Genomic DNA, 22837 nt, shown 5'->3' with positions numbered 1-22837 from the left:
AGACATTGCCTTGATTCAGTTGGGTGCTTTGGAATTGGCTACAATCAGTATAAGAGAACTTTCCTCTGGAGTGCCCATCTTCAGTGACCAGCTTTAGTTCTGATGGATCTACAGCAAGAGGCTGACTCTGCTCTCAGCTCCCAACATCTTGAGGTAAGGAATTCCAAGAAGTGCGGGCAACGGTGGGGTGTAAGGAGTGGTGCTTCTGACTCTGGTGTGCTTAGAGTTGTTTTTGCCCAGCCCTCCCCCTCCAACCATGTTAACTTTGGGGTTGTGTTTGTGTACATACACCTCTCAAACTTGTCGTTTGGTCTCGATACAAAAAGTCCTCGTGTGGATTTAGCACTACTATTCATTACTCCTGTAAATGCCTCAGAATTTCTAATAGATTGTGGGAACCTCCTGCCTCCAGGGCCAGCTCTCCTGGCTTATCTAAAGGTGCAGAGCTGTTTTGAGAACTTACATGGAGGAATTCCTCTGGGGTCTTCAAGATGGGTTTGAAAGCTAGGAAACTACAGGTGAAAGGTGGCACCTAGAAGGAGCAATCAGTCAGTAGTCACAACACGTACTCTGCTGAGTGTATATTGCCACTTATAGATACAAATATAAACAGCACTTGGTCCCGTCTGCAGGAACTCATCACCTAGTTAGGAAAAAGCACAACATTGTTAAGTGTGCTGTGGCTAGGTCCACTTGTCTCAAGACAGGAAGGGAAACCAGGAAGGCCTGCCCACTGAGGTGGTCTGGTTTAGGAGAAACCGCACATATAGAGGCAAAATCTGGACCTCAGGTACAAACTAGCCGAGTTCTGCGGGGTCTGAGGGCACCATAAGGAATTTTTAACCTTTCAGCTGGCCAGGAAAACCAGGGTGTTGTAACTGTCTAGGCAAGGAAACAGACTGAAACTAAGCAGGCCAAAGGACTTTAAAAAAAGATCTATGCAGAACAGGGACACAGCTCCGGACTAGAAAGGTCTGGGTGAGGATTAGTGAGGTTTGCAGTTTGTCACCTTATTGGATGATGCTAAGTTGAGAAAAGTACACTCCCTCCTAAGAACTTCAGAACCTCCACTTTCTGAGGACATCCTACCTACTGGGGCTTTTCTTGTTAGACCTACCCGTTTTCTGTCTTTCAACGATTAACCCCCAGCCGTTGTTTTTTTTTTTTTTTTGTTTGTTTGTTTGTTTTTGATTTAATTTTTGACACTGGGTCTCTATGTAGGGCTGACTGTCCTGGAACTCGCTATGTAAACCAGGCTGGCCTTGAACTAACAGATTCGCCTAGCCTCTGCATTCTGAGTGCTGGGATTAAAGGTGTAAGCCACCAGGCAGGGCTGAGGAATTCCCTAGCTTTAAGCCTGGCAACCCTTTCGGGAGCAAGGTTCACCTGTCGTACAACGGGTGTCAGCTGGTCGAATCTCACAAGCCAATCGGCATCTGAGAATGGGCCCCTTCGGTGAGGCGTTTGGAAGATTAGTCCTTTCCACTCGCTAGTCAGGGACCAATCGGGAGCATCCTCCGTGCTGTGGCCCCGCCCATGGGCGGAGGATGAGCGGAAAGTCGTCACAGTGCGGGCGTATTGTTACCTAAGGACTCGACAGGAGGTGGGGTGTGTTGATTGACAAGCACATTTCACCTACCGGGATCACAGAATTTGGCGCAGCGGCCCGCCTTGGAGGTGGGGTCTCATTTGATTGCCAAGTAGAATTCCCCAATAGTGTTCGAGCTCGAGGTGACGGGCAGGCTGGCTGACTAATGAATCCTTGGCGTGGCCGGCACAATTCTCCAATCGCCGAGCGGCGGGCCCCAGTCTGAGCGGCGATGGCGGCGGCAGCGGCGGCGGCAGCAGCAGCGGGGGCTGCGGGCGGTCGGGGCTCCGGGCCGGGGCGGCGGCGCCATCTTGTGCCCGGGGCCGGTGGGGAGGCCGGGGAGGGGGATCCGGGGGGCGCAGGGACTACGGGAACGGCCTGGAGTCTGAGGAACTGGAGCCTGGAGAGCTGCTGCCGGAACCCGAGCCCGAAGAGGAGCCGCCCCGGCCCCGTGCCCCCCCCGGAGCTCCGGGTCCTGGCCCCGGCTCGGGAGCCCCCGGCAGCCAGGAGGAGGAGGAAGAGCCGGGACTGGTCGAGGCCGACCCCGGGGACGGCGCCATTGAGGACCCGGTGAGGGAAGGAGGCCGAGCGAGCGGGCCGGGTCATGCGAGGCCCAGAGCTCGGGCGGGAGGCAGGCAGGCGGGGGGTGGGGTTGGGCGGGGAAATAACGTGGCTGATGGCGGGCCGGGGCCGTTCGTGAACGGGCTGATGGGGCTTCGTGGATGCCTCTAGGGTGGCTCTGGAGAAGGTAGTTTGGCTTTTATTTTTGTGCTGTACCTTTTTTTTTTTTTTTTAACCCCCCTAATTACGATCCTCGCACGAGGCGAGGGGAATGGCCGAGCATGGATGGCTGTGGCCGGGCCCCAGACAAAATGTACGGCCCAGCCCCTGCGTCTGTGGTTAACCTTCTGCATGCCCTGCTCACTCGTTGTAGGAGCTAGAAGCGATCAAAGCTCGAGTCAGGGAGATGGAGGAAGAGGCTGAGAAGCTAAAGGAGCTACAAAACGAGGTAGAGAAGCAGATGAATATGAGTCCACCCCCAGGCAATGGTGAGTAAAAGCGGCTATTGCTTGTAGAGTCCGGGTCTTGGGGTTTATTTGTGGGGGTAGGGGGAGGCGGTGATCGGCAATGTGGCCTTAGAGGCTCGGGACCTTGAAGCTGCTTGTCTGGGCAATTTTTCTGGGCAGGTGCTGTGGTCATAGTCCGTTGAGTGTTCTACTGACCTTTGTTAGATACAAGCGGTTTTGATGGTGATAATCTTGTGCCTTCCTTTGTCTCGTTTATAAATGTGTTTCTCTTTGTTCTTAGTCTGTCTATAGCCTTCTTGTGGAGATCGCCCGCTGGCGTTTGACCTTCAAAACTAATACTTTTCAGTTAGAGACCTTAGTTGGACTTATAAGATACTGATGACTGTGGGGGACTTATTTAATCTAGAAGTGTCAGAACTCAATCCATTGAATTTTGAATTTTGTTCACTCTGAGGCATTTCAGCCAAAGCAAGTCAATAGAAACTTGATTTAGGAAATGTTACATTCTTTTATAATTTTTTTTAAGAGGGTAATTTTTCAAATATATATTGAAACCTACTATTCTGGGCACTGTTCTAGGAAATGGGTATAGTAGAAACAGACCAAAATCTTAGCCTAATGGTGGTGGGGGTATATATGTATTGATCCAGCAGAAAATATGCTTGTTTAAAAATGTTTTTTTTTCCCGCCCCCCCCCCCCAAGCTGGCCCAGTGATTATGTCTCTTGAGGAGAAGATGGAGGCCGATGCCCGTTCTATCTATGTTGGCAATGTATGTATTGAAAAAGGTTTGGTTTGGGTTTAGGGGACATTCTTTTTTTCTTTTTTATTTATTTTATGTAGGGCTTGTTATATAGCCCACACTGGCCACTGATTCAAAAGTGATTCTCTAGACTCAGCCTCCTGAGTACTGACCTTACAAAACTACATTTTTGTTCGTTTTTTTGGTTTTTTTTGGAGACAGGGTTTCTCTGTGTAGCCCTGGCTGTCCTGGAACTCTCTGTAGACCAGGCTGGCTTCAGAACTCAGAGATCCACCTGCTTCTGCCTTCTGCGCGCCGCCGCCTGGCAGGAGTACATTCTTATTTGAGTGAGGGAGTTCTTTAATAATTTTGGAAGGAATCTAGAATTGGTTGGGGGTTGGGGGAAGGTTGTGAGGAGATAAAGATAAAGGTAATGAAAAGATTCTAGCCTTGGAAGAAAAGAGGATATTTGATGTGCCTTGGACCCGGACTAAAGATGTCTATGCAGAGTACCTGTTCAAATAGGAGTTTTCCCAGGACTTATAAAATGTTCCTTTCCGTAGGTGGACTATGGTGCCACAGCAGAAGAGCTGGAAGCTCACTTTCATGGCTGTGGTTCAGTCAATCGTGTTACGATACTCTGTGACAAATTTAGTGGCCATCCCAAAGGGTGAGTAAGGGAATAAGTTGGTCTGGTCATTTTAGCCACAGTTTAGAAATACATATAATACTTGTGATACCCCACCACTCTCCAAGCTGGGAATTGAACCCGGGATCTTTCTTGACCATGCTGAATATGTGTGCTGTTGAGCTGGCAGTGTGAACTCATGTTCTAGTTTTTAATTTTTTTACTTTTTGAGATTTTTTTGTGCAGCCCTGGCTATCCTGGAATTAGCTTTGTAGCCCAGGATGGCTTCAAACTTAGAACCACCTGCTTCTGCCTCTGCCTCTGTTCCTAAGTGCTGCAGATTAAAGTCATGCACCACTACTAGCCAAACTTAGATTTTATGTTTTCTGTAGACTAGTAATCAGTTGTTAAAAACAAGTGGATTTTGCCTGTTCTGTTATCAGTAGTGGTATGTTAAACATCTTCAGAAATAATAAAGACTGGGCAGGGGTGCGATTGTAAACTGGGAGGAGGGCCTGGGAGGAGGGCCAGCGGTGTCTAGTGGACACCAGGTGTTATGGATGGTTCTATGAAACCTGGCTTTATGTTTTGAATTTTTGTGTTCCTGGAGATTGATCCAAGGGACTCAAGATGCCTGCTAGGCAGGTGCTCTTACTGAGTCACAGATACACTCACACCCTTTTTCAGACTTTTTAATTGTGAAACAGGGTCCTAAGTTGCCCAGGCTAGACTTCAACTCTGTAGCTTAAACAGGCCTTGACCTTAGGTTCTATTGCCTCAGCCTCCAGAGTAGCGAGATTATAAGCTGTGTTCACTATGCCCAAAGTAGTTGGAAATTTTTATACTGTTATTTAAATAATTTAATTACTTAAAAGTGTTACTGTGTTATATTCCAATGAACTGTGTTTACAAGTTGGGTTTAACCTGTGAGCTATTTGTAAAATCCGATAAAATAGCAAGTTATTCTTCCCAGGTTTGCGTATATAGAGTTCTCAGACAAGGAGTCAGTGAGGACTTCCCTGGCCTTAGATGAGTCCCTGTTTAGAGGAAGACAGATCAAGGTAAGCATAATGCCTTGGCTGTGGGTTCTGCATAGATTATCTGCCTTGACTCCAAGGCTTTCTGTCCTCTCCTTCTCAGGTGATTCCCAAACGAACCAACAGACCAGGCATCAGTACAACAGACCGGGGTTTCCCGCGTGCCCGATACCGTGCCCGGACTACCAATTACAACAGCTCCCGATCTCGATTCTACAGTGGTTTTAACAGCAGGCCCCGGGGTCGAGTCTACAGGTCAGGATAGATGGGCTGCTCCTCTTCCCCGCCTCCCAAGAGCCCTTAGGCTTCATTCTCTACTGATCTGAGGACCCTCGATCCCTTGTCCTCTTTTTGGTGTCCGGGGACTTGGCTCCTTCTGCGCGTGCAGAGGGAGGAAGTAGTTGTAGGCCAGTTCAGGAGGCCAGTTCTGTTTCCTTGAGCAGAAATTGGTGAGGATAGAGATGTTTCCTCCCTCCGCTTTCTTCCTTTGGGAATTGGTGGCAGTGAACGTGTTTACACTGAGAATTGTGAGGCCTCGCAGTAGGGAGAGCACTGCTTGGATATTGATGGCTACGTTTCCCAGAGTGGGAGGTGGGGGCGGGAAGTGGATTCCTGGGAAGCATCCAGTGGCAGGCTGACCCCCACCCACTGTGGGAGGACTGATGCCAGTGTGTCCCAAGGTTAGCCGTCTGACGGCCTGGTGGCACCATACTGTGGCTGTGCTTTACCAACTCTGTCCTTGCATTGCAATTGTATGTTAAGATAAACCCTGCCTTTTCACCAGGTAGGGCTTAAGAGCTGTGGAGCACTGGATAAGCACTGGATCCTTTTTCTGTCCCTCAGTGTCTTAGGTGTACTTCTCCCCCATTTCCCCTCAAGACCCCAGTTTGCCAGTTATTCCTGGGAGTGAGCACTCCCTTTGGAGGTGCTCCCTTCGGTCACCGGGGCAGTGCGGGCCCACGGGGAGGGTCTTGCACTAACTCTCTAGTGACCATGTTAACACCTAACTCTCCTTCTTTCTTCCAGGGGCCGGGCTAGAGCGACATCATGGTATTCCCCTTACTAAAAAAAGTGTGTATTAGGAGGAGAGAGAGGAAAAAAAGAGGAAAGAAGGAAAAAAAAAGAATTAAAAAAAAAAAAAAGAAAAACAGAAGATGACCTTGATGGAAAAAAAATATTTAAAAAAAAAAAAAAAGATATACTGTGGAAGGGGGGAGAATCCCATAACTAACTGTGAGGAGGGACCTGCTTTGGGGAGTAGGGGAGGCCCAGGGAGTGGGGCAGGGGCTACCTATCCCCTCGGGGATTCGCCATGGACACATCTCAACTGTGCAAGCTGCTCCCCGTCCCCTGCTCCCTCACCCGAGCTCTGGGCCTGCTCCAGGGTAGGTGGGCACGGGTGGTAGGAGGGCTTTTTTTCACCCAGGGCTCTGGAAGGACACCCAACTGTTGCTTGTCTCCTTCCCTCGTCTTCTCCCTGCCTTTTGCAGTAGTCCCTGCCTGCCTGCTCCTGTCCTGCCAGGTCTCCGCCCACCCTCCCCTTCCTTCCTCTGGCTCCCTGCACCTCCAGTTTGCCTGGTGATCTATTTTGTTTCCTTTTGTGTTCTTTTTCTGTTTTGAGTGTCTTTCTTTGCAGGTTTCTGTAGCCGGAAGATCTCGCTCCCAGTGGCTCCAGTGTAAATTCCCCTTACCCTTGGGGAAATGCACTACTTTGTTTTGGGGAGTTTTGGGGTGTTTTTGTTTTTCAGGTGTTTTTGTTTTGTTTTATTTTTTTCTTTACCTTTTTTTCCCTTTTATTTGGAGGGAATGGGAGGAAGTGGGAACAGGGAGGTGGGAGGTGGATTTTGTTTTATTTTTTTTTTAACTCATTTCCAGGGGATGGGAATTTTTTTTTTTAAATAATGTGTCATGAATAAAGTTGTTTATGAAAAAATTGTTTGGCACTTTGGGTATAAATATCATTTACATACCACTTCTCTTAAGTCACAGATGGTTGTTAGTTTAGGGGGAAGTACTGGTGTTTTAGAGAGGGGTTGCCACTTGTAAATTAAGGTAGAAGTTAAATTACAACTAGTTATAATGCATTCAGTTGAGGATGGTGGGTCTTCTTGCCTGTAAAAGAATTATTAAGAATGGCTTTTGCTATTTGATACAAAGTCATGTAGCCCTGGCTGATAGGGAATTGCTTGTCTCTCCTCGAAATTCAGTGATCCAAGAGCTAACCTTTGCCAGTGCCTGGATTATAGGCATGCACTGTGCCCAGACAGATTGAGTAATGCCTCTGAGCCAGACATGGCGGGGCTCACACCTTTAATCTCAGCGCTTGAGAGGCAGAGGCAGGCTCGTCTCCCCAGGCCAGCCAGAGCTACGACGTGAGATCTTGTTCCAAAAGTGTTCCTGACAAAACCCAAGTGCAAGTGACTCCATGACCGCTTTCCTTGTTTTAAGTTTGTGCTTCAGTATGAATTTAAGAAATCCAAAATAAGTGTAGACAAGTGTAAAGATCTCTTCCTGAGCAGGCTTACTGCCCCACCTGTTTAATTTGAACTCAGGATGAGGCCCAGACCTCCGTGAGGTCATCTCAGTCTACAGAGGTGCAGGCCAGAGAGGGCTAGAGTTTTATATCATACTGTCAGACTGAAATCCTGGGTACATTACCTAGTATAGGGCATGTTACCAAGAAAAGATTCTAGGGTTTTGTTTGACTTGCCTCTGTACCATACTTGTACTACCTGTGGGGGCCAGAAGAGGGCGTTAGAGTCCTAGGGACTGAGTGCTGGGAATCAAACATGGTGGTGCACGCCCTTAATCCCAGCACTCGGGAAGCAGAGGCAAAGCTGTCACTGAGTTTGAGGCCACTGTGGTCTACAGAGCAAGTTCCAGGACAGCCAAGGCTGTTAAATAGACCAGCCCTGTCTCAACAACAAAACCCCTGGGTATTCTTGAAGGGCAGTCAGGGTTCTTAACCATTGAGCTCTTAATCACTCCAACCCAAGATGTATTTTAGCCTCTGCATGTCCATTTTACCATTCACTAGTTCTGATATTGTCTTGATTCTGCCTCTGACCTACATGCTCTTCAAAACTCCAAAGCAGTTGTGTTGTACATCCATGAAGCAAGCCCTAATACTTAGTGTTTCTTTCAGAAACTGTTAACCACCAATGTTTTTTTATCATTGGCCCATTCTACCTCTTGTAAAGATACCTTTCTTGAGATAAATGTGTGATCTCTGGGGCTTTCTGCAGAGGTTAATTAACAGAAAGCAGTCTAAAGTTCAGTATATGTTAGAAAAATGGGAACTTTGGGAACAACTCCAGCATTTAGAATACCGAGACAAAAGGATTAGAGATCTAGGCTAGCCTGGGCTACAAAGTGTGACCCTATCTATTTTTATTTTTTAGAAATAGTACTTTTGTTTTGTTTTTTGATACGGTTCTCTGTGAAACAGTCCTGGCTATTCTTGGACTCACTCTGTAGTCCAGGCTGGCCTCAAACAGATCAGTCTGCCTCTGCTCCCAAGTGCTGGGATTAAAGGCATGCTGCTGCGCCGCCGCCGCCGCCGCCGCCGCCGCCGCCACCCACCACCACCACCACCAGGCCTTGGTTTTTAGAGACAGAGTTTCTCTGTAGTTTTGGTGCCTGTCCTGGAGCTCGCTCTGTAGATGAGGCTGGCCTCAAACTCACAGTGCTGAGATTAAAGGCATGCACCACCACCACCACCACCGCCTAGCTGTGATCCTATTTTCTCTTTTTGTTTTCTGTTGAAATTATTAGGAGGAAGGCATGTGTCCCAGAGCACATGTGGAGGTCAAGACGATAACCCAAGTTCTGGGGATCAAACCCTTGTCAGGTCCCATGACCAGGGCTTTTACTCATGGGCTGTTTGGTTTGGTCATCAAAAACAAGAACATGATGCCAGGTATAGTGGCTCATGCCTTTAGTCCTCGCTTTTGAGAGGCAGAGGGAGGTATATCTCTGAGTTCAAGGCCAGTTTGGTCTACATGGTTCCAGGACAGCCAGAGCTACATAGTGAGACCCTGTCTCCAAAAACAACAATGTGAAACACTGAACTTGTACAAATAAATACTGGCTTGGTCTCACGTATCCACTAGGGGGCACTAAATGGTTAGTTCTGAAAGATCCCTACAAATGGTTTTGAGATAAGATCTCACTAGGTAGCTGTGGAAGGCCAGTACACAATATAGAGACCAGAGTGGCCTAAAACTGAGATCTGCCTACTTCTACACCCCATGTGTTTTAAGGCATGCTCCCAGAACAAATTAGTTTTTGTGAACTGTTTTGAGATAGTATGACTATGTAGCCCAGGCTGGCCTGGAACTCACAGATCTGCCTCTGTCTTCCAAGTGCTGGGATTCCAGATGTGCACCCACACACCTGGCAGGTGAGTGGCTTTTCAGCCCTCTCTGGTCTTCATTTTTAAAAGTCCATTCTACATTTAATCACGTTGGTTATTTTCTCCATTCTGCTTTCACTGCTGGAGCAACTCATTTCTTATTGCTAAAAAGACTTGTGATGCCGCCAACAAGCAGAAACTCAGAATTAAGCCTTTCCAAGTTTGGTCCTAATCGGGCTGTCTTGCCGTATTTGTACCATGTATCTGGAGCAGGCAGTTAAGACCGTGTTTCCCTTGAACCCCTTGGTTCCTAGTTCCTTTCCCATGCTTTAGAGGCACAAGAATGGAAAGAAAGTTGACATTCTTGGACAAACCTAGTTTTTGGTAGATTATTTCTGTCCAATTCTGGCTAACAAGAATAGGAGTGAGCATATTATTGGAGTTCTGTCGTGGAAGCAGAGTATTTAAAAATTGGGGGAAGTTTTGGTTTTGGTTTTTTGAGACAGGGTCTCACCATGTAGCTCTGACTGTCTTGGAACTCACTGTGTACACCAGGCTGGCCTCAAACCCAGAGATCAACCTGCCTCTGCCTCCTGAGTGCTGGGACTAAAGGCATGTGCCACCATGTCTAGGTATACTTTCTTTCTTTCTTTCTTTCTTTCTTTTTTTTTGAGACAGGGTTTCTCTGTAGCTTTGGTGCCTGTCCTGGAGCTCGCTTTGTAGCCCAGGCTGGCCTCAAACTCACAGAGATTCGCCTGGCTCTGCCTCCCCAGTGCTAGGATTAAAGGCATGTGCCACTAGTGTCTGGGTATACTTTTTCTAAGACCAGTCCAGTTAAAGAAGTTCTTGAAATGCACTGGGTTGTCTTGGCCTGTCTTCTGTCACTCACAGACTCTCAGTATAGACTCTAAATTCACCAAATCTCCTGGGCATAGTGCTCTATGACTTTGATCCCAGCACTCAGGAGGCAGACAGGTGGATCTCCATGAGTTCAAGGCCAGCCCGGTGTACATAGTGAGTTCCAGGACAAACAGAGCCACGTGGAAAAAAACAAAAAACAACAAAAACCCCACTATTTTTCCTCTCTAGGCTTATTGATAATCACTTATTCAAGTATTTATTGGGCATTTCCCAAGCATGCCTTCTTCTGTTAAAGATGTTACAACTTGTTATAGAAAAATAGTTGTTCTGTAAAGGGACCTTACTGAAGAATAGTGTCTGTTATACCTCTGTTTGTATGCCACCAAAAACTTGTAAAAGGTCTCTAGGTTTTCATTAAAGTTTGTTGCTACATTTATCCACTGTGTGGGGGCAGGGTCGTTCATGTGGTGGTCAGGACCACCTGCCGGAGCAGCTTCTCTCCTGCCCCCTGTAGACTCCAGGGCTTCAGCTCAGGTACCACACTCGAGCAAGCACTTTGGAGATCAAACTGAGGGATCGACTGTTGTTGCTTATGTAATATGCTCCATCTATGGTATTTGGTTCCAGCTGCTGGGTATACGGGTATGAACCACCACATCTGGCTTTAAAACTTAAAAGTTTTTAGTTATTACATGTTACGGCTCTGATGGACAACTCTGTGGAGACAGGTCTGTGGTAGCGTTATGTAGGATGCAAGGATGAAATCCAGTTCGCCAGGCCTGCGTAGCAAGCACCTTCATCCTCTCAGCCATCCTGCTGGCTCTAGAAGTGTAATTTTTTTTTTCTCTGTGTAGCTTTGGAGCCTGTAGACCAGGCTGGCCTCGAACTCAGAGATCTGCCCACTTCCGCCTCCTGAGTGCCGGATTGAAAGGGTGCGTTTCTTTGTTGTTGTTGCTGTTATTTTATTTATTCATTTGTTTTACTTTATCTGCATTGGTGCTTTGCCTGCATGTATGTCTATGTGAAGGTTTCAAATCAAATCTTGGAGTTACAGACAGTTGTTAGCTGCCATGTGGGTGCCGGGAATTGAACCTGGGTCCTCTGGAAGAGCAGTCAGTGCTCTTAACCACTGAGCCATCTCTCCAGCTCCCTAAAAGGGTGTTTTTGTCAAGGAGCTTTCCCCCTCTTTAATAGAGTGTAGCCCTACTATGGTCTGAATGTTTGTAGCCCTAGATTTATGTATTGAAACCTGTTCCCAGTGTGAGGATCTTTGGGAGCTGGGTAAGTCACATGGCCTCTGCTTTTATGCAAATGATTAGTGCCCTTCCCCAAAAATACCAATGACTTTCTTGCACTCTCCTCCATGTGAGATGTGGTAAATGTCTCTGATCTGTATGCCAAACTAAGCGAAGCCGCTCTGCTCTTTGTCCTATGATAGTCTGTTTTCTTTCTTTTATACCTGTCTGCATTTTCTATACAGATTGGAATTATTTGTCTTAAGAGTTTTTCGTCAGTTAAAGTGAACAAGATGAGGAACATGTATATACTCCCTTCAAACCTGAGGTGCTCAGCATTAAGAGCACTGGCTGCTCTTCCAAAGGTCCTGAGTTCAATTCCCAGCAACCATATGGTGGCCCACAACCATCTGTAATGAGATCTGACACATGGTATACATAATAAATAAATCTTTAAAAAAACAAAAACAGAGCCGGGCGTTGGTGGCGCACGCCTTTAATCCCAGCACTCGGGAGGCAGAGGCAGGCGGATCTCTGTGAGTTCGAGGCCAGCCTGGGCTACCAAGTGAGCTCCAGGAAAGGCACAAAGCTACACAGAGAAACCCTGTCTCGAAAAACCAAAAAAAAAAAAACCAAAAAACAAAACAAACAAACAAAAAAACCAAAAACCTGAGGCCAAACCAGACATTAGTAGCTAGCTAATTACTGTGAATATTGGTTGCATGGTGACCGGATGAGGCTGTCTTGAGAAGGCAGGACATGTATTTCATGTCACTTCAAATGTTTTTAAAAACAGTTTTAAAGAGTGCCGTATTACTTACTGTGTACTGGGCGGCAGGGGTGGAGCACAGTGCTGTGTGGAAATCTGAGGACTACAGTTAGAGTCCGTCCTTCTGTCCCACCTTGTGGGGCCTGGTGACGGAACTTGGCTTGTCAGACCTCGTCACAAGCACTTTCACGGGCCCATTTCCTGCTACTTCTTAACATTAGAAATGTACCTCCATATTCTCTTGATTTTCCTCTCAATAGTCCATTATGACTCTCAATTGTAAACCGTACTAAAGCATTTACAAAGCCCAGATTTCAACCAGTCATTTCTCTTACTTGCCTGAAAACTGTTTCCTTGAAATTCTTGGGGGTTCCTAATGAACTTAGTATTAGAGAAATAGCCGGATGGTGGCGCACACCTTTGATCCCAGTACTCAAGAGGCAGAGGCAGGTAGATTTCTGTGAGTTTGAGGCCAGCCTGGTCTACAGAGTGAGTTCCAGGACAGCCAGGGCTAGCTACACAGAGAAACAGTGTTTCAAAAGACCAAAACCAAAATAAGTAAATAAATAAATGCTTTTTCACATGGCACTTATCAATATTTCCTGTTGGTGGCTCCCAGCACTTGGGAGGCTGAGATAGGCAAATTACTGTGAGTTCAAAGCCATCCTGAATTACATAATTCTGGACCAGCTGGGCCAAAGTGTTGAACCCTACCTCAAAAAACCCCACACCACTTCTGACTTGTGCAGGAAGAAGATTGTAGGCTCTCCTTTCTCAAGAGCTGCCTGCCTCACTGGCCAGTTCATGACCTTCAATAAGTTGCCTCTCCAAGTCATAGTCTTGCACCAGCCTCAGAGACAGTCACTTTTTCCTTAGCGTGAGAATCCAGTAAGGTTGTGTGGTTGGAGACATTGATGTCAGTTGTTTGGGCTACACACGCTGACCATCTTCCCAGACTGGAGATGGGTGACCACACCTCCCGGATGACGAGTACCTTTCTCTTGTTCACTTCTTTTTTCCTTGGTTTTTTTTTGAGACAGGGTTTCTTTGTAGTCCAGACTGGTCTCGAACTCACAGAGATCCGCCTGGCTCTGCCTCCCGAGTGCCGGGATTAAAGGCGTGTGCCGCCGCCGCCGCCGCCGCCGCCGCCCATTCTCTTTTATGTGCCTCCCATATAGGAGCTGTGACAGCTTTTGGGTTGGTTTTCATCCTCAAATCTTCCTTGGTGGTTCTAAAGAATGAGGCTTTTCATTGAAATATCTCTTAGCCAGGATTGGGGTAAAGGCCTGTGAATCCCAGCACTCAGAAAGCTGAGGCTGGAGGATTGTGACTTTGAGGTTAACCTGGGATACTAAAAGAGACCCTATCTTGAAAAATAAAAATTAAGAAAAAAAAAAAAGGAAGAAGCTCTACTCCAGTTTAAGCTGTAATTCAATCTCATTTCACACAAAGCGAAAAGCAACACAGTCACCTGACTCCATGAACAGGAGCTGAGTAGAAGCAGCTGCCTAGCTTAGAACCCTGGCCCTGCCACTGAATGTCAAGCTCCACAATGTCTCTCAGTTCTCATCGTCCCTGTTATGTGATGGAGCAGGAATAAAAATGCCCCCTTACTGAGGGACCGTGAAGACGAACCGAGGCCACTCCCATGAGGTCTCCAGGAACACTATTATTTGGAGCTTGGTAGCATGACGTTATTGATAGCGTGTGGGTGGTCTTGTGTGGGTGGTCTTAGACATGAATTGGCAAAGGGGAAGGAGAAGGGAACCCCAGTGTTCCCGAGAGCTAGATGACCGACCTCTTTTTTCTGGAAGAAGGATTTCCATGTTCCTAGGAAGTCTACTCAGAACTACCCCCAAGATAAAGCCTACCGTCTCCAGCCTCTAGGCATCTGCTTTGCCTGTGCAGTTGGCTTGAGTTAGGTGGAGTAAGGAATCTACCTCCGAGGGCTTCTTGCCTGTGAAGGTAAGGCCTCACCTCCTTCTAGAAGCCGTCTTCTAGCCTGGGCTACATAGCAAGTCCAAGGCCAGCCTGGGCTATATAAAAAGATTCCATGTCTAAAGCAAAGAAGCCCCTTGATGACTCCTAACCACAAACTTCTCTTCCTTCTTATTAGTGTTCCTAGTGTGGGGTCTTTGTTGTCATGATCTTAGAGACAGTGCTTCACGTACCCCAGGCCAGCCCTGACCTCTGGATGTCACGGACGGTTCCCTTGAGCTTTTGATCTCTTGCCTCCACCCGAGTGCTGAGATTGTAGGCATACACAACATGCACGGATGACCAAGCCTCAGGTTCAGGGTAAAGCACTCTCCCAACTGAGCTGCAGGCTCTCACCGCTGCTTCCCGGGGAGCCGAGAGGCTCCGCTCCTCACTGCCACAGGGAGTGCCCAAAGTTTAGTGGAGAAGGTGGCCAGCGTAGTGATGGACCCTAGTTCCTTCTTCCTTCTGTTTCGATTTTTTTTTTTGTTTTGTTTTGTTTTGATTTTTTTTGGACAGGGTCCCACTCAGTAGCTCTGGCTGGCCTGGAACTATGTAGACCAGGCTAGCCTCCAACTAAGAGATCCTCCTGCTTCTGCCTCCCAACAGCTGGGATTAAAAGGCGTGTGCCACTGTGTCCAACAGAACTCTGGCTGTCTGGGCTCTAGCCGGGTCCTCCTGTCTTTGTAACTTTAGGAAGTTATTGAGTCCTTGGGCACTGGTAGGAGTGATACTATGGTAGACAGCCACTGTTCATCTCTAAACAACATCCAGTCCTGCCCCAACTGCTCAAGTTTTCTTCTTCAGGACCCTCAGTATTAGGGGTGGAGCAGAACGCTACTTGAGCTGGCCCATCACGTGCTTGCTAGAGAGCAACTTGCATGAGGCTTCCCAGAAGGAATTCTGGTGGAGTTCATGCTTGCCTCTCCATCCTGTGAGCTCTCACTTTAGCCTGCTCCCCATCGGATAAATTTCCTTTGGAAGTCAATTTCAAGAGACTATCTTATCTTCATACACAGGAATGTGGGTGCTTTCGGGGGTCAGAAGACTGTGTTAGATTCCTGGAGCTGGGGTCATACGCAGCTGGGAGCAGACACATGTGGATGCTGGGGACCCAACTCTGGCCCTCTGGAAGGTCAGCAAGCGCTCACAACCACTGGGCCATCTCTCTGGCCCCTAAAGATAATTTTTTACAGCTCCGCAAAACAAAGCCTTACCTGCCCCAAACAGCCTTGCAGCTGTTGTAGGGATGAAGTGAGACCAAGTGTGTGAAGTGCCCAGCAGAGTCCCAGCAGGGCTGGCAGGGAGGGGTGGTCCCTGCCTATGCGCTGACACCCAGGGGCAGGGCACAGTCCCGGTTTGTGTCCCACTGAGACGTCTTTCCCCAGGAGACAAAAGGACAACACGAGGGAGAGAAGTCCAGGCTATGATATGCTCATTTATCCCAAATGTCTTTTATTGAAACAGAATGAGAGAGCGAGGAAGAGCTGAGGTCTGGGAAGATGTCTTTGGGCACAGGATGGAGCCCAGACCTAGTGGTTATAGTGTGATGCTCCGCCCACCCCGTACTGATTGTTGCTGACAACGTGAACGTAAAGCAGCGGGGGAGGAGATGGGGTTGGGGACCGGCCCTCTGCTCAAGACGGCTGGAGTGAGGTGCCTTTGAGCCTTCCGTGTGGGGTGGCCTTGCCTTCCTGTCTACCTTGCTAGGGCCCTTGGTCACCTTCCTGTATGGCCAGCCTCCCACCAGGGCGCTCAGAGGCTGTTTAGAGGGCAGGGTTGGGAGTGGCTAGCAGCGGGACATGGTCACAGCGGTTGGGTGGTGGCTGTCGCAGTAGGGAAGGCCGGCGACACAGTTCCCCATCCCGGAGTACCTCTGGCAGAAGCTTGCGCTTGGTCTCTGGCAGCAGCATAATGCTGAGGATGCAGAGGAGGGCACAGGCCGCCAGGACCACATGCTGCAGGAAGGCTCCATGGCCCATGTGGAGGCGCTGAGCTGGACAACTCAGACCCCCAAGCGCCCCAAGGGCCATGATGAGGCCCAGGCCACGGCCCCTGAGGAACACGGAGAAGGCGCTGCGCCCAGAGCTATGGGCCTCACCCCAGCTCCCGCCCAACAGCTTCTGTTTGTCACCCTTCTGCCCTTTACCTCAGACCAAGGCCTCAAGGTCTGGCTGTCCGTCCCTTACCCCCTTCCCCTGGCAGCACCCCCCTCTCACCGGACAGTGGTTGGGATGACTTCTGCAGCAAGGAGGGTACTGAGGATGGCGGAAGCTTGGGAGGAGAAGAGTCCAAGGACAGAGAAAGTGGTGATAGCAGCATCGTTCAGATCTGGGGGACCAAAAGGGATGATATGAACGGAGGCGGGGAGCACACACCCAGCCTAGTCTCTGCCGTCCTCCTCCTGGCTCTCAAACCCTCTGGCCCACGCTGTCTGCGTTCTGGGCCTTCAGTTATGGAATGGAGGGATAGATACATTTGCACAGCTGGACAGTGGTCTGGGGAAGGTCTGAGTCCATGTTAGATGTAGGGGCCAAAGCCTTCCTGAGACACCTCTGTTGGGGTTCCCTGGCTGTGGGATCCCCACAACGTGGAGAAGCAGAAGATACTCACAATCCCACAGGCCCAGCAGGACCAGGGAGGCAATGCCCGTGAGAGTCATTGAGAGAAGCAGGATACCCCGGCGGCCAAAGCGGTCCACGGTGACCCCCAGGAAGACACAGGCCAGGGCCGCTGTGCCACTGGCCAGCAGAGAACACAAGTAGAAGTCTGACGGGCTCCCTCCTCCTCCCACGGGCTGATAGCAGTGGCGAATGGCATGGGCGATGAAGCTAGGCAACAGGTCCAAACAGAGAGCAGCGTCTGACCCCCCCAGCCACAGCTTCCCACAGCCTCATCCTCTGCAGGGGTTCCAGAGGCTTTCCCCACCCAACCAGCCCCTATCCCAGCTACTGGCCTGGCCCTCAGCTCAGACAGCCAGGCTCACTTGGTGAAGCCCAGGATAAGCAGATTCTTCCAGATGTTCCGGTAGTTGAGGAGAGACGCGATGGAAAAGGTGGATGTCGCAGGGAGAGGGCAGGTATTCTCCAGTTCTTTAGGAAAAAAAAAAGAGAGGAGCAATTAGAAACCTGAGACCCCAGGATCCTCCCCCATGCCGCAGTGGAGTGGTGGTGGTGGGGGGTCACAGTTACAGCCATGGTCATCAGGTGTAGGGACCCCTTGCTTCTTACCCTGTAAGGCTTCCTGGGCCTCTTCTCCCAGCATCTGCCCATGGGGCCGGTTTCGCTCAGCCAGGATCCTCAGCACAGACTGAGCCTCCTCAATCTGCCGCTTCACGATCAGCCACCGGGCGGACTCCAGAAACAGACCGGGCCAGCTACGGGCAGGTGGTAGAGTACACAGTAAATAAAGCCTTCTTTCTCTGGACCCAGGGATGGGACACTACCACCTCTGAGGAACTGGGCAGTTGGCGGGGGCTAAGGACTAGGCTGGAGGTAAAGACGGGAAGAGGCAGGCCACAGATGAAGGGTAATACTGACCCATAGAACAGGAAGAGGATGCAAGGGGCGGTGATCATTCGCTGCAGGAATCGCCAGTCCTTAGAGACAAGGGCCAGGCCCAGGAACAGGAAGTGCCCTCCCACCCCAACCAACTCCCCTGCCAGGGCCACCCGAAGCCTCTGGGTCGGGTCGCACAGCTCCAGGCCTGGAGACACAGCAGGGATGAAGGGAGGAGAGGCCAGGGAATCAGGAGGTGTGAGAGACAAGAGGAGAGAGGGAGGGATGGAGGAAAGGACAGAAAGCTAGGTCAGGCCCTCAGCAGAGGCTGCAGCCATCACCTCCCACAGACTGACCTCTGGGTGACAAGGAGGAGGAACCTACACCCATCTATCTCTTCAAACCCAGCTGGGGCTCCAGGATCGGATTCGTCCGGGTGCTCAGCATCCCTAGTTTACAGATCCTTTCACACTGTTCTATTCGACCTTCATAGTGACCTTTGTCCAAGGTCAAATAAGCTTCTTAGGATTTCATTTGGGGTGGGGGTTGAGACAAGGTCTCACAACGTAGCCCAGGCCACACTCGAACTCACGACCTTTCTGCTGCAGCCTCTCGAGTACTGGAATTACATGTATGCTGCCATACGTGGCCAATATTTCGCTTTTAAAATGGGGCTCTATTCTCTGACAGAAGGAGGGTCAGGTGAGGTCTTTAGAGGTCACGGCACGTGGGAAGACGGTGTGGGAAGAAGCGGGACCCTCGCCTGGGCTCTTTAAAAAGCCCGGGCAGAAAGACAGCTGAGATTCTGGACAGCTGAAATTTGGGACCCAGGGGCAGCAAAAATGGCCCGGAAAAAACAGAAAGGTGCCCTGGGACCCAAGGCAGAGGTCTCTGGCAGGGTGCCACTTACGCATCAGGTAGACGCCAAGGTCAACGCCAGCTAGCAGGAAGCCCAGGAGGAATCGAAGAGCCATAATGCCTGTGGAGGAGCCTGCCGCAGCTCCTCCCACCCCACAGGGGCCCACAAGCCCCAAGGTCAGCAGCACGATTCCACGGCGGCCAAACCTGGAAAGTAGGGAGGACGTCTGGCCACCCAGACCCCCGGATGGAGGAGGTACCCGGTGGGTCCTAGCTGCCTACTTCAATACTGGTGCGAGGATGAGGTTCAGGGAGTCAGCGTCGTACTGGAGCCAGAAAAGATGGCAGGGTGTGTGTGGTGGCGCACACCTTTAACCCCAGCCCTTGGGAGGCAGAGGCAAGTGGATCTCTGTGATTTTGGGGCCAGCCTCAGGGGTTCCAGGACAGTCAAGACTACTACACAGACAGACCCGGTCTTAAATTGAAAGAAAAAAGAAAGGAAGAAAAGATGGCAGGGGATCAGGATGGGGGCTATGCATACATGATGTCTGACTACTGGGCAATGGGTGCAGCTATGGTTTTATGGGAAGGGGACAAAAGACTCTTGGGGACAGGGCGATATATCAGTCAGAGATGAGGGCTTTAACCATGGATGTGAGATCAACCCCGAAGGTTGGAACCTTCATCCTTGCTGGCAGAGGTAATAAGTAGAGTTTGTCTTGTTCAGTGAGAGGCGAAGGAGGTCATCGATCTAAGAAGAGCTCCTGATCTGTGTGGTAACCACCGTCCAACTGTACATGCAAAGAGTTGCTTATTCACTAATGATGCTACAGCTGTTGTCCTCTGGGGATGAGACCACTGCTTCATAAAGTTGGGGCTTGGGTCTCAGTACACATATGGGTAGGCAGTGGTATGGGCCATTGGTCAGGACATGGAGCTACCGATTCAGGGAATGGGCCTACTAATCCATGGGATCAGAATAATTATTTTTGGAGACTGGAGAATTGATCTCTAGTGATAGAACAATTGAAGGTCTTAGTGTAGTGTGTGTGTTGGGCGGGGTGCCAACAGTCCAAATAGATTAATCCATGAAAACAGATACTAAGGATAGGGAGATGAGCTACTGGTAACTGGTCCTGGTCACTGACCCCAAGCAAGGACAGGGCAACTGATCTTTAAGAGCTGAGTTACTGACTGTTCAGAGATGAGTGATGGTCTATGGGAGACCAAGACAGGGTCAGTGGTCCTTGGTAGGAGGGAAGCATTGATACCTTAGAATAAGGCAATTAACATGATAGGTAAGGGCTATTTTTCATTGATTAATGTGGCTCAGGCCTCTGACTCCAGACTAAATTATCCATCATTAGGAATGAGGCCATTATTCCGTAGGAATATGGCTACTGGCATGTGGAAATCCAGCTACTGATGCTTGGAGATAAGCTACTCCTCTGTGGGTGTAGATCATTGGCTCACTGGGACATGTGATAATTACCCAGGGAGGATGGCTATTGGTTTTAAGGAAACTGATCATTAATGCCTTTGGACCATTAGTCACTTAGGCAGGGGTATAGATCACAGATCGGTGGTCCTTGTTTTCAGACGCAGAGAAGAGAGGGATTTGGATCTATCCAGAGTTCCTGGTTAGCCAGATGAACTGTTGCTCTTTGGAGATGACACCACTGATTCATGGAAATGTGGGTTTTGGTCCAAGATGATCTGAAAGCTCTGGCCAGCCATGAAGACAGGACTGTCGGTCTGTGAGGCTCTCCTGGGAGTCAGTGATCCCACTGAGCACAGAGAGGCTCTCTTGGAGTCAGTGATCCACAGAGCAGAGGCACTGGGTGGCAGGCATGAAGTATGAGTTACCTCCGAGAGTTCCTTATGGAGATAGCTAGTAACCGTAGGGGATGGGCCACTGGTCACAGATGGGGGTCATCCGTTTGTAAAGTTGAATTATTGATCCATGGGAATGGGGCTGTTGATATTTAGGAATTAACATTAAGCTTTAGGAACTTGGCCACTGAGATGAGCTAACAGTCTGGGTAGGCTATTAGCCAGTGGAGATGAATCTGTCAAACCATGAAGACGGAAAGAAAGGTGGCTGGGATGATACGGGCAAAGGGGAGGTGGACCATGAAACGTGGAGACAAGGTTTTGGTTGAGGAAGTGATGTTTAACTTTGCAGATGAGGCCACTGACTTATGGATATGGATCTCCGGGTCAGTGGGGATAGGGTAAGAGGTCACAAACATGAGGTCATTTCCTTGTGTGGACGCGGGTATGGAAGGTGTATTTCTTGATGGGGGAAAGAAACTGAAGCTGAGATAGACCGTTAAACACAGGAGCCCAGAGGAGACTGCAGAATCCAGTCAACGGAACCATGCTTGTCCTCTTGCAAACCCAGCTGCTTGGGCTAGCGCTGCCAGCATCCCCTCCTTTCTATCAGCCCTGCCCCCACCAAAGTCCTCACCTGTCCGTGGGGTAACCAAGGAACAGGTAGCCGGAGGCAAAGCCCAAGATGAAGAGGATCTGCTCCAGGATCACCTGCCAGCCCAGGTCACACACCAGATCCCACTGCGGGGGACACGAGAGAGGTGCAGCCGCATCAGGCCGGGCCCTCGCTCGCTGCCCTGGTCCGCTGCCACTCCAGATCCCGCCCGGCTGCCTCACCTGACCGATGGCATTGGTGGTGAGCACTGGGAGCCCGTTATAGTCCCAGTCCTTCAGGCAGTGGTTGAAGTCCGGCGGGGCAAAGCCACTACACGAAGGGTCGGTACTGGTGAGGACTCGGCTGGCGGCGCTGGCTGCTAGGGCCGCTCCGGCGGCGACGCTGACGCCGCTGGCGTTGGGGGGCTGCTCCCAGCCCGTAGCGTTGGGGGGCAAGGCGCCGTAGTGGCAGTGCAGCGGGGGCGCCAGCGTGAAGATGGGGTCTGAGGCCATGCCCAGCGCCACGAAGAGCACGGGCAGGCAGCAGAGGCCGAGCTGCAGCTGCTGGCCGCCACCCAGCGCCCCCACCTGGGCCAGCAGAGCCTCGAAGCTGAGGGGGCCCGGGGGCGCGGCCAGCGACAGGCTGCTGCCCAGCGCGTCGCCCTCCCCCTCCCTCCGGCGCTCCCGCTCACCCTGCAGCTGCTCGGGGGGCACCGCATCTCCGAGGCTCCCGACCTGCTGCGGCGAGGGGTGGGGGAGAGAAGGTGAGGCGGGGGAGGCCGTGGGCACGCGGGGAGGATGCGGGGGGGGGGGAACGCGGGTGGGAGGCGGGGCGCACGGCGCGGGCGGGGAGAGGTCGGCAGAGCCCCCCCACCCCACCCCGGGCGCAGACACTTACTCCATTGGCGTTGGGGGAGATCTCCACCGTGCTGTCGATTTTATTGCCGCCCCCGCCATTGGGCTCGGGGGTCCCGGTGGCCACTCGGGGAGCCAGCTTGGCGACCGCAGGGGCCCAGGGGGCCGCGCCGAAAGGATGAACTGTTGTCTGGCCCGGCTGCGAGCAGGAGGGCTGGCTGGGACGCAGAGGGCCAGGAGACCCCGCTCTGCAGCTCTGCAGCCGCGGGCGCCTCCTCCGTCTCTACTGTCTCTGCGCTGCTTTCCCCTCCCCTTCCTCCAGACTCTCCTCCCCTTCCCACGTCAGCAGAACCTGGGTCCAGACTGTTCGTCAGAGATGAAGGGGGGGGGGGGGCGGGCCAGCATGGAAGTAGGGGTCGGGGTCTCCGTTGTTTGTTCCTTGGGGCTGCAGGCCATTGCGGTTAACAAAAAGAAAAAAGAAAAAGGGAGGTGAAGGATGGTAGATAGGCTGGGGCAAACGCCGCGGTTCCTCCCCATTCCAGTCTTCTCCGTCACTCAGTCATCCACCCTCCACCCCTCCACGTTCATTTTATCAATAAAATTTATGAAGTGCCTACTGTTATCTCAGGCCGTACGTGAGGTCTGAAGGGTTAAAGGATGGACAAGATACCCTTAGAGGTGGTTTCTAGGGGAGGCAGATATGTAATTCCGTAATTGCAGGATGGTTTATGCAGATGGAGGAATTGGTTGGCATGGGGCATGCGTCGCTCTCTAGCTTCAGGGCTCTGCTGGGGGACAGGTCTCTGGGTTTCCACACATGCAACTTGATTGACTCACCATTTTCCAGCAACATTTGGCACTGTTGACCACCTCATCTTCTAAAGTTCCTCCTTTGACTGCCAAGTCTCACCTTCTCCTGGCTTGTTTTCTCCACGGCAGTCACATGCTCCTCTTCCTCCTCTTCAGCATCACTTAGAGCTTA

General features: G+C 50.5%; 2 protein-coding genes across 3 annotated transcripts; one reads left to right on the top strand and one right to left on the bottom strand.

The window, feature by feature from the left end:
* The first annotated feature begins 1662 nt into the window (after positions 1–1662).
* Positions 1663–6131, top strand: LOC114708673 (polyadenylate-binding protein 2). The gene is given in 8 exon segments (XM_028892110.2): positions 1663–1947; positions 1950–2158; positions 2523–2637; positions 3320–3387; positions 3921–4027; positions 4959–5046; positions 5126–5277; positions 6049–6131. Coding segments are annotated over 8 exon segments (906 nt in total). The 5' UTR covers positions 1663–1820; the 3' UTR covers positions 6089–6131.
* Positions 6132–15643: 9512 nt separating this feature from the next.
* On the bottom strand, positions 15644–22169 carry Slc22a17 (solute carrier family 22 member 17). 2 transcript variants are annotated; one of them, XM_028892150.2, is made up of 10 exons: positions 21899–22169; positions 21244–21738; positions 21044–21147; positions 18626–18780; positions 17758–17923; positions 17449–17594; positions 17205–17310; positions 16832–17049; positions 16438–16549; positions 15644–16273 (listed from the first exon to the last, which is right to left on the bottom strand). In XM_028892150.2, exons 2-10 carry the CDS (start codon positions 21511–21513, stop codon positions 15985–15987), a joined length of 1566 nt encoding a protein of 521 aa, XP_028747983.1. In that variant the 5' UTR covers positions 21514–21738; positions 21899–22169; the 3' UTR covers positions 15644–15984. The 2 variants fall into 2 exon arrangements, with proteins under 2 accessions (XP_028747983.1, XP_037064425.1); XM_037208530.1 differs by having other exon boundaries at positions 21244–21735; positions 21899–22017.
* Positions 22170–22837: the final 668 nt, after the last annotated feature.

The sequence above is a fragment of the Peromyscus leucopus genome, chromosome 9 (genome assembly GCF_004664715.2).
Source record: "Peromyscus leucopus breed LL Stock chromosome 9, UCI_PerLeu_2.1, whole genome shotgun sequence".
NCBI lineage: Eukaryota > Metazoa > Chordata > Mammalia > Rodentia > Cricetidae > Peromyscus > Peromyscus leucopus.
This window is presented reverse-complemented; position numbering and strand designations above follow the sequence as displayed.

Bases quoted from the DNA above. Each gene is read 5' to 3' on its own strand.
- Slc22a17 (XM_028892150.2), bottom strand. From the start codon at position 21,513: ATGGCCTCAGACCCCATCTTCACGCTGGCGCCCCCGCTGCACTGCCAC. The intron at 17,595-17,757 runs GTCAGTATTACC...ACCTGCCCGTAG, and splicing joins ATCCTCTTCCTGTTCTATGG to CTGGCCCGGTCTGTTTCTGG. The intron at 17,311-17,448 runs GTAAGAAGCAAG...TTTTTCCTAAAG, and splicing joins GGCCCAGGAAGCCTTACAGG to AACTGGAGAATACCTGCCCT.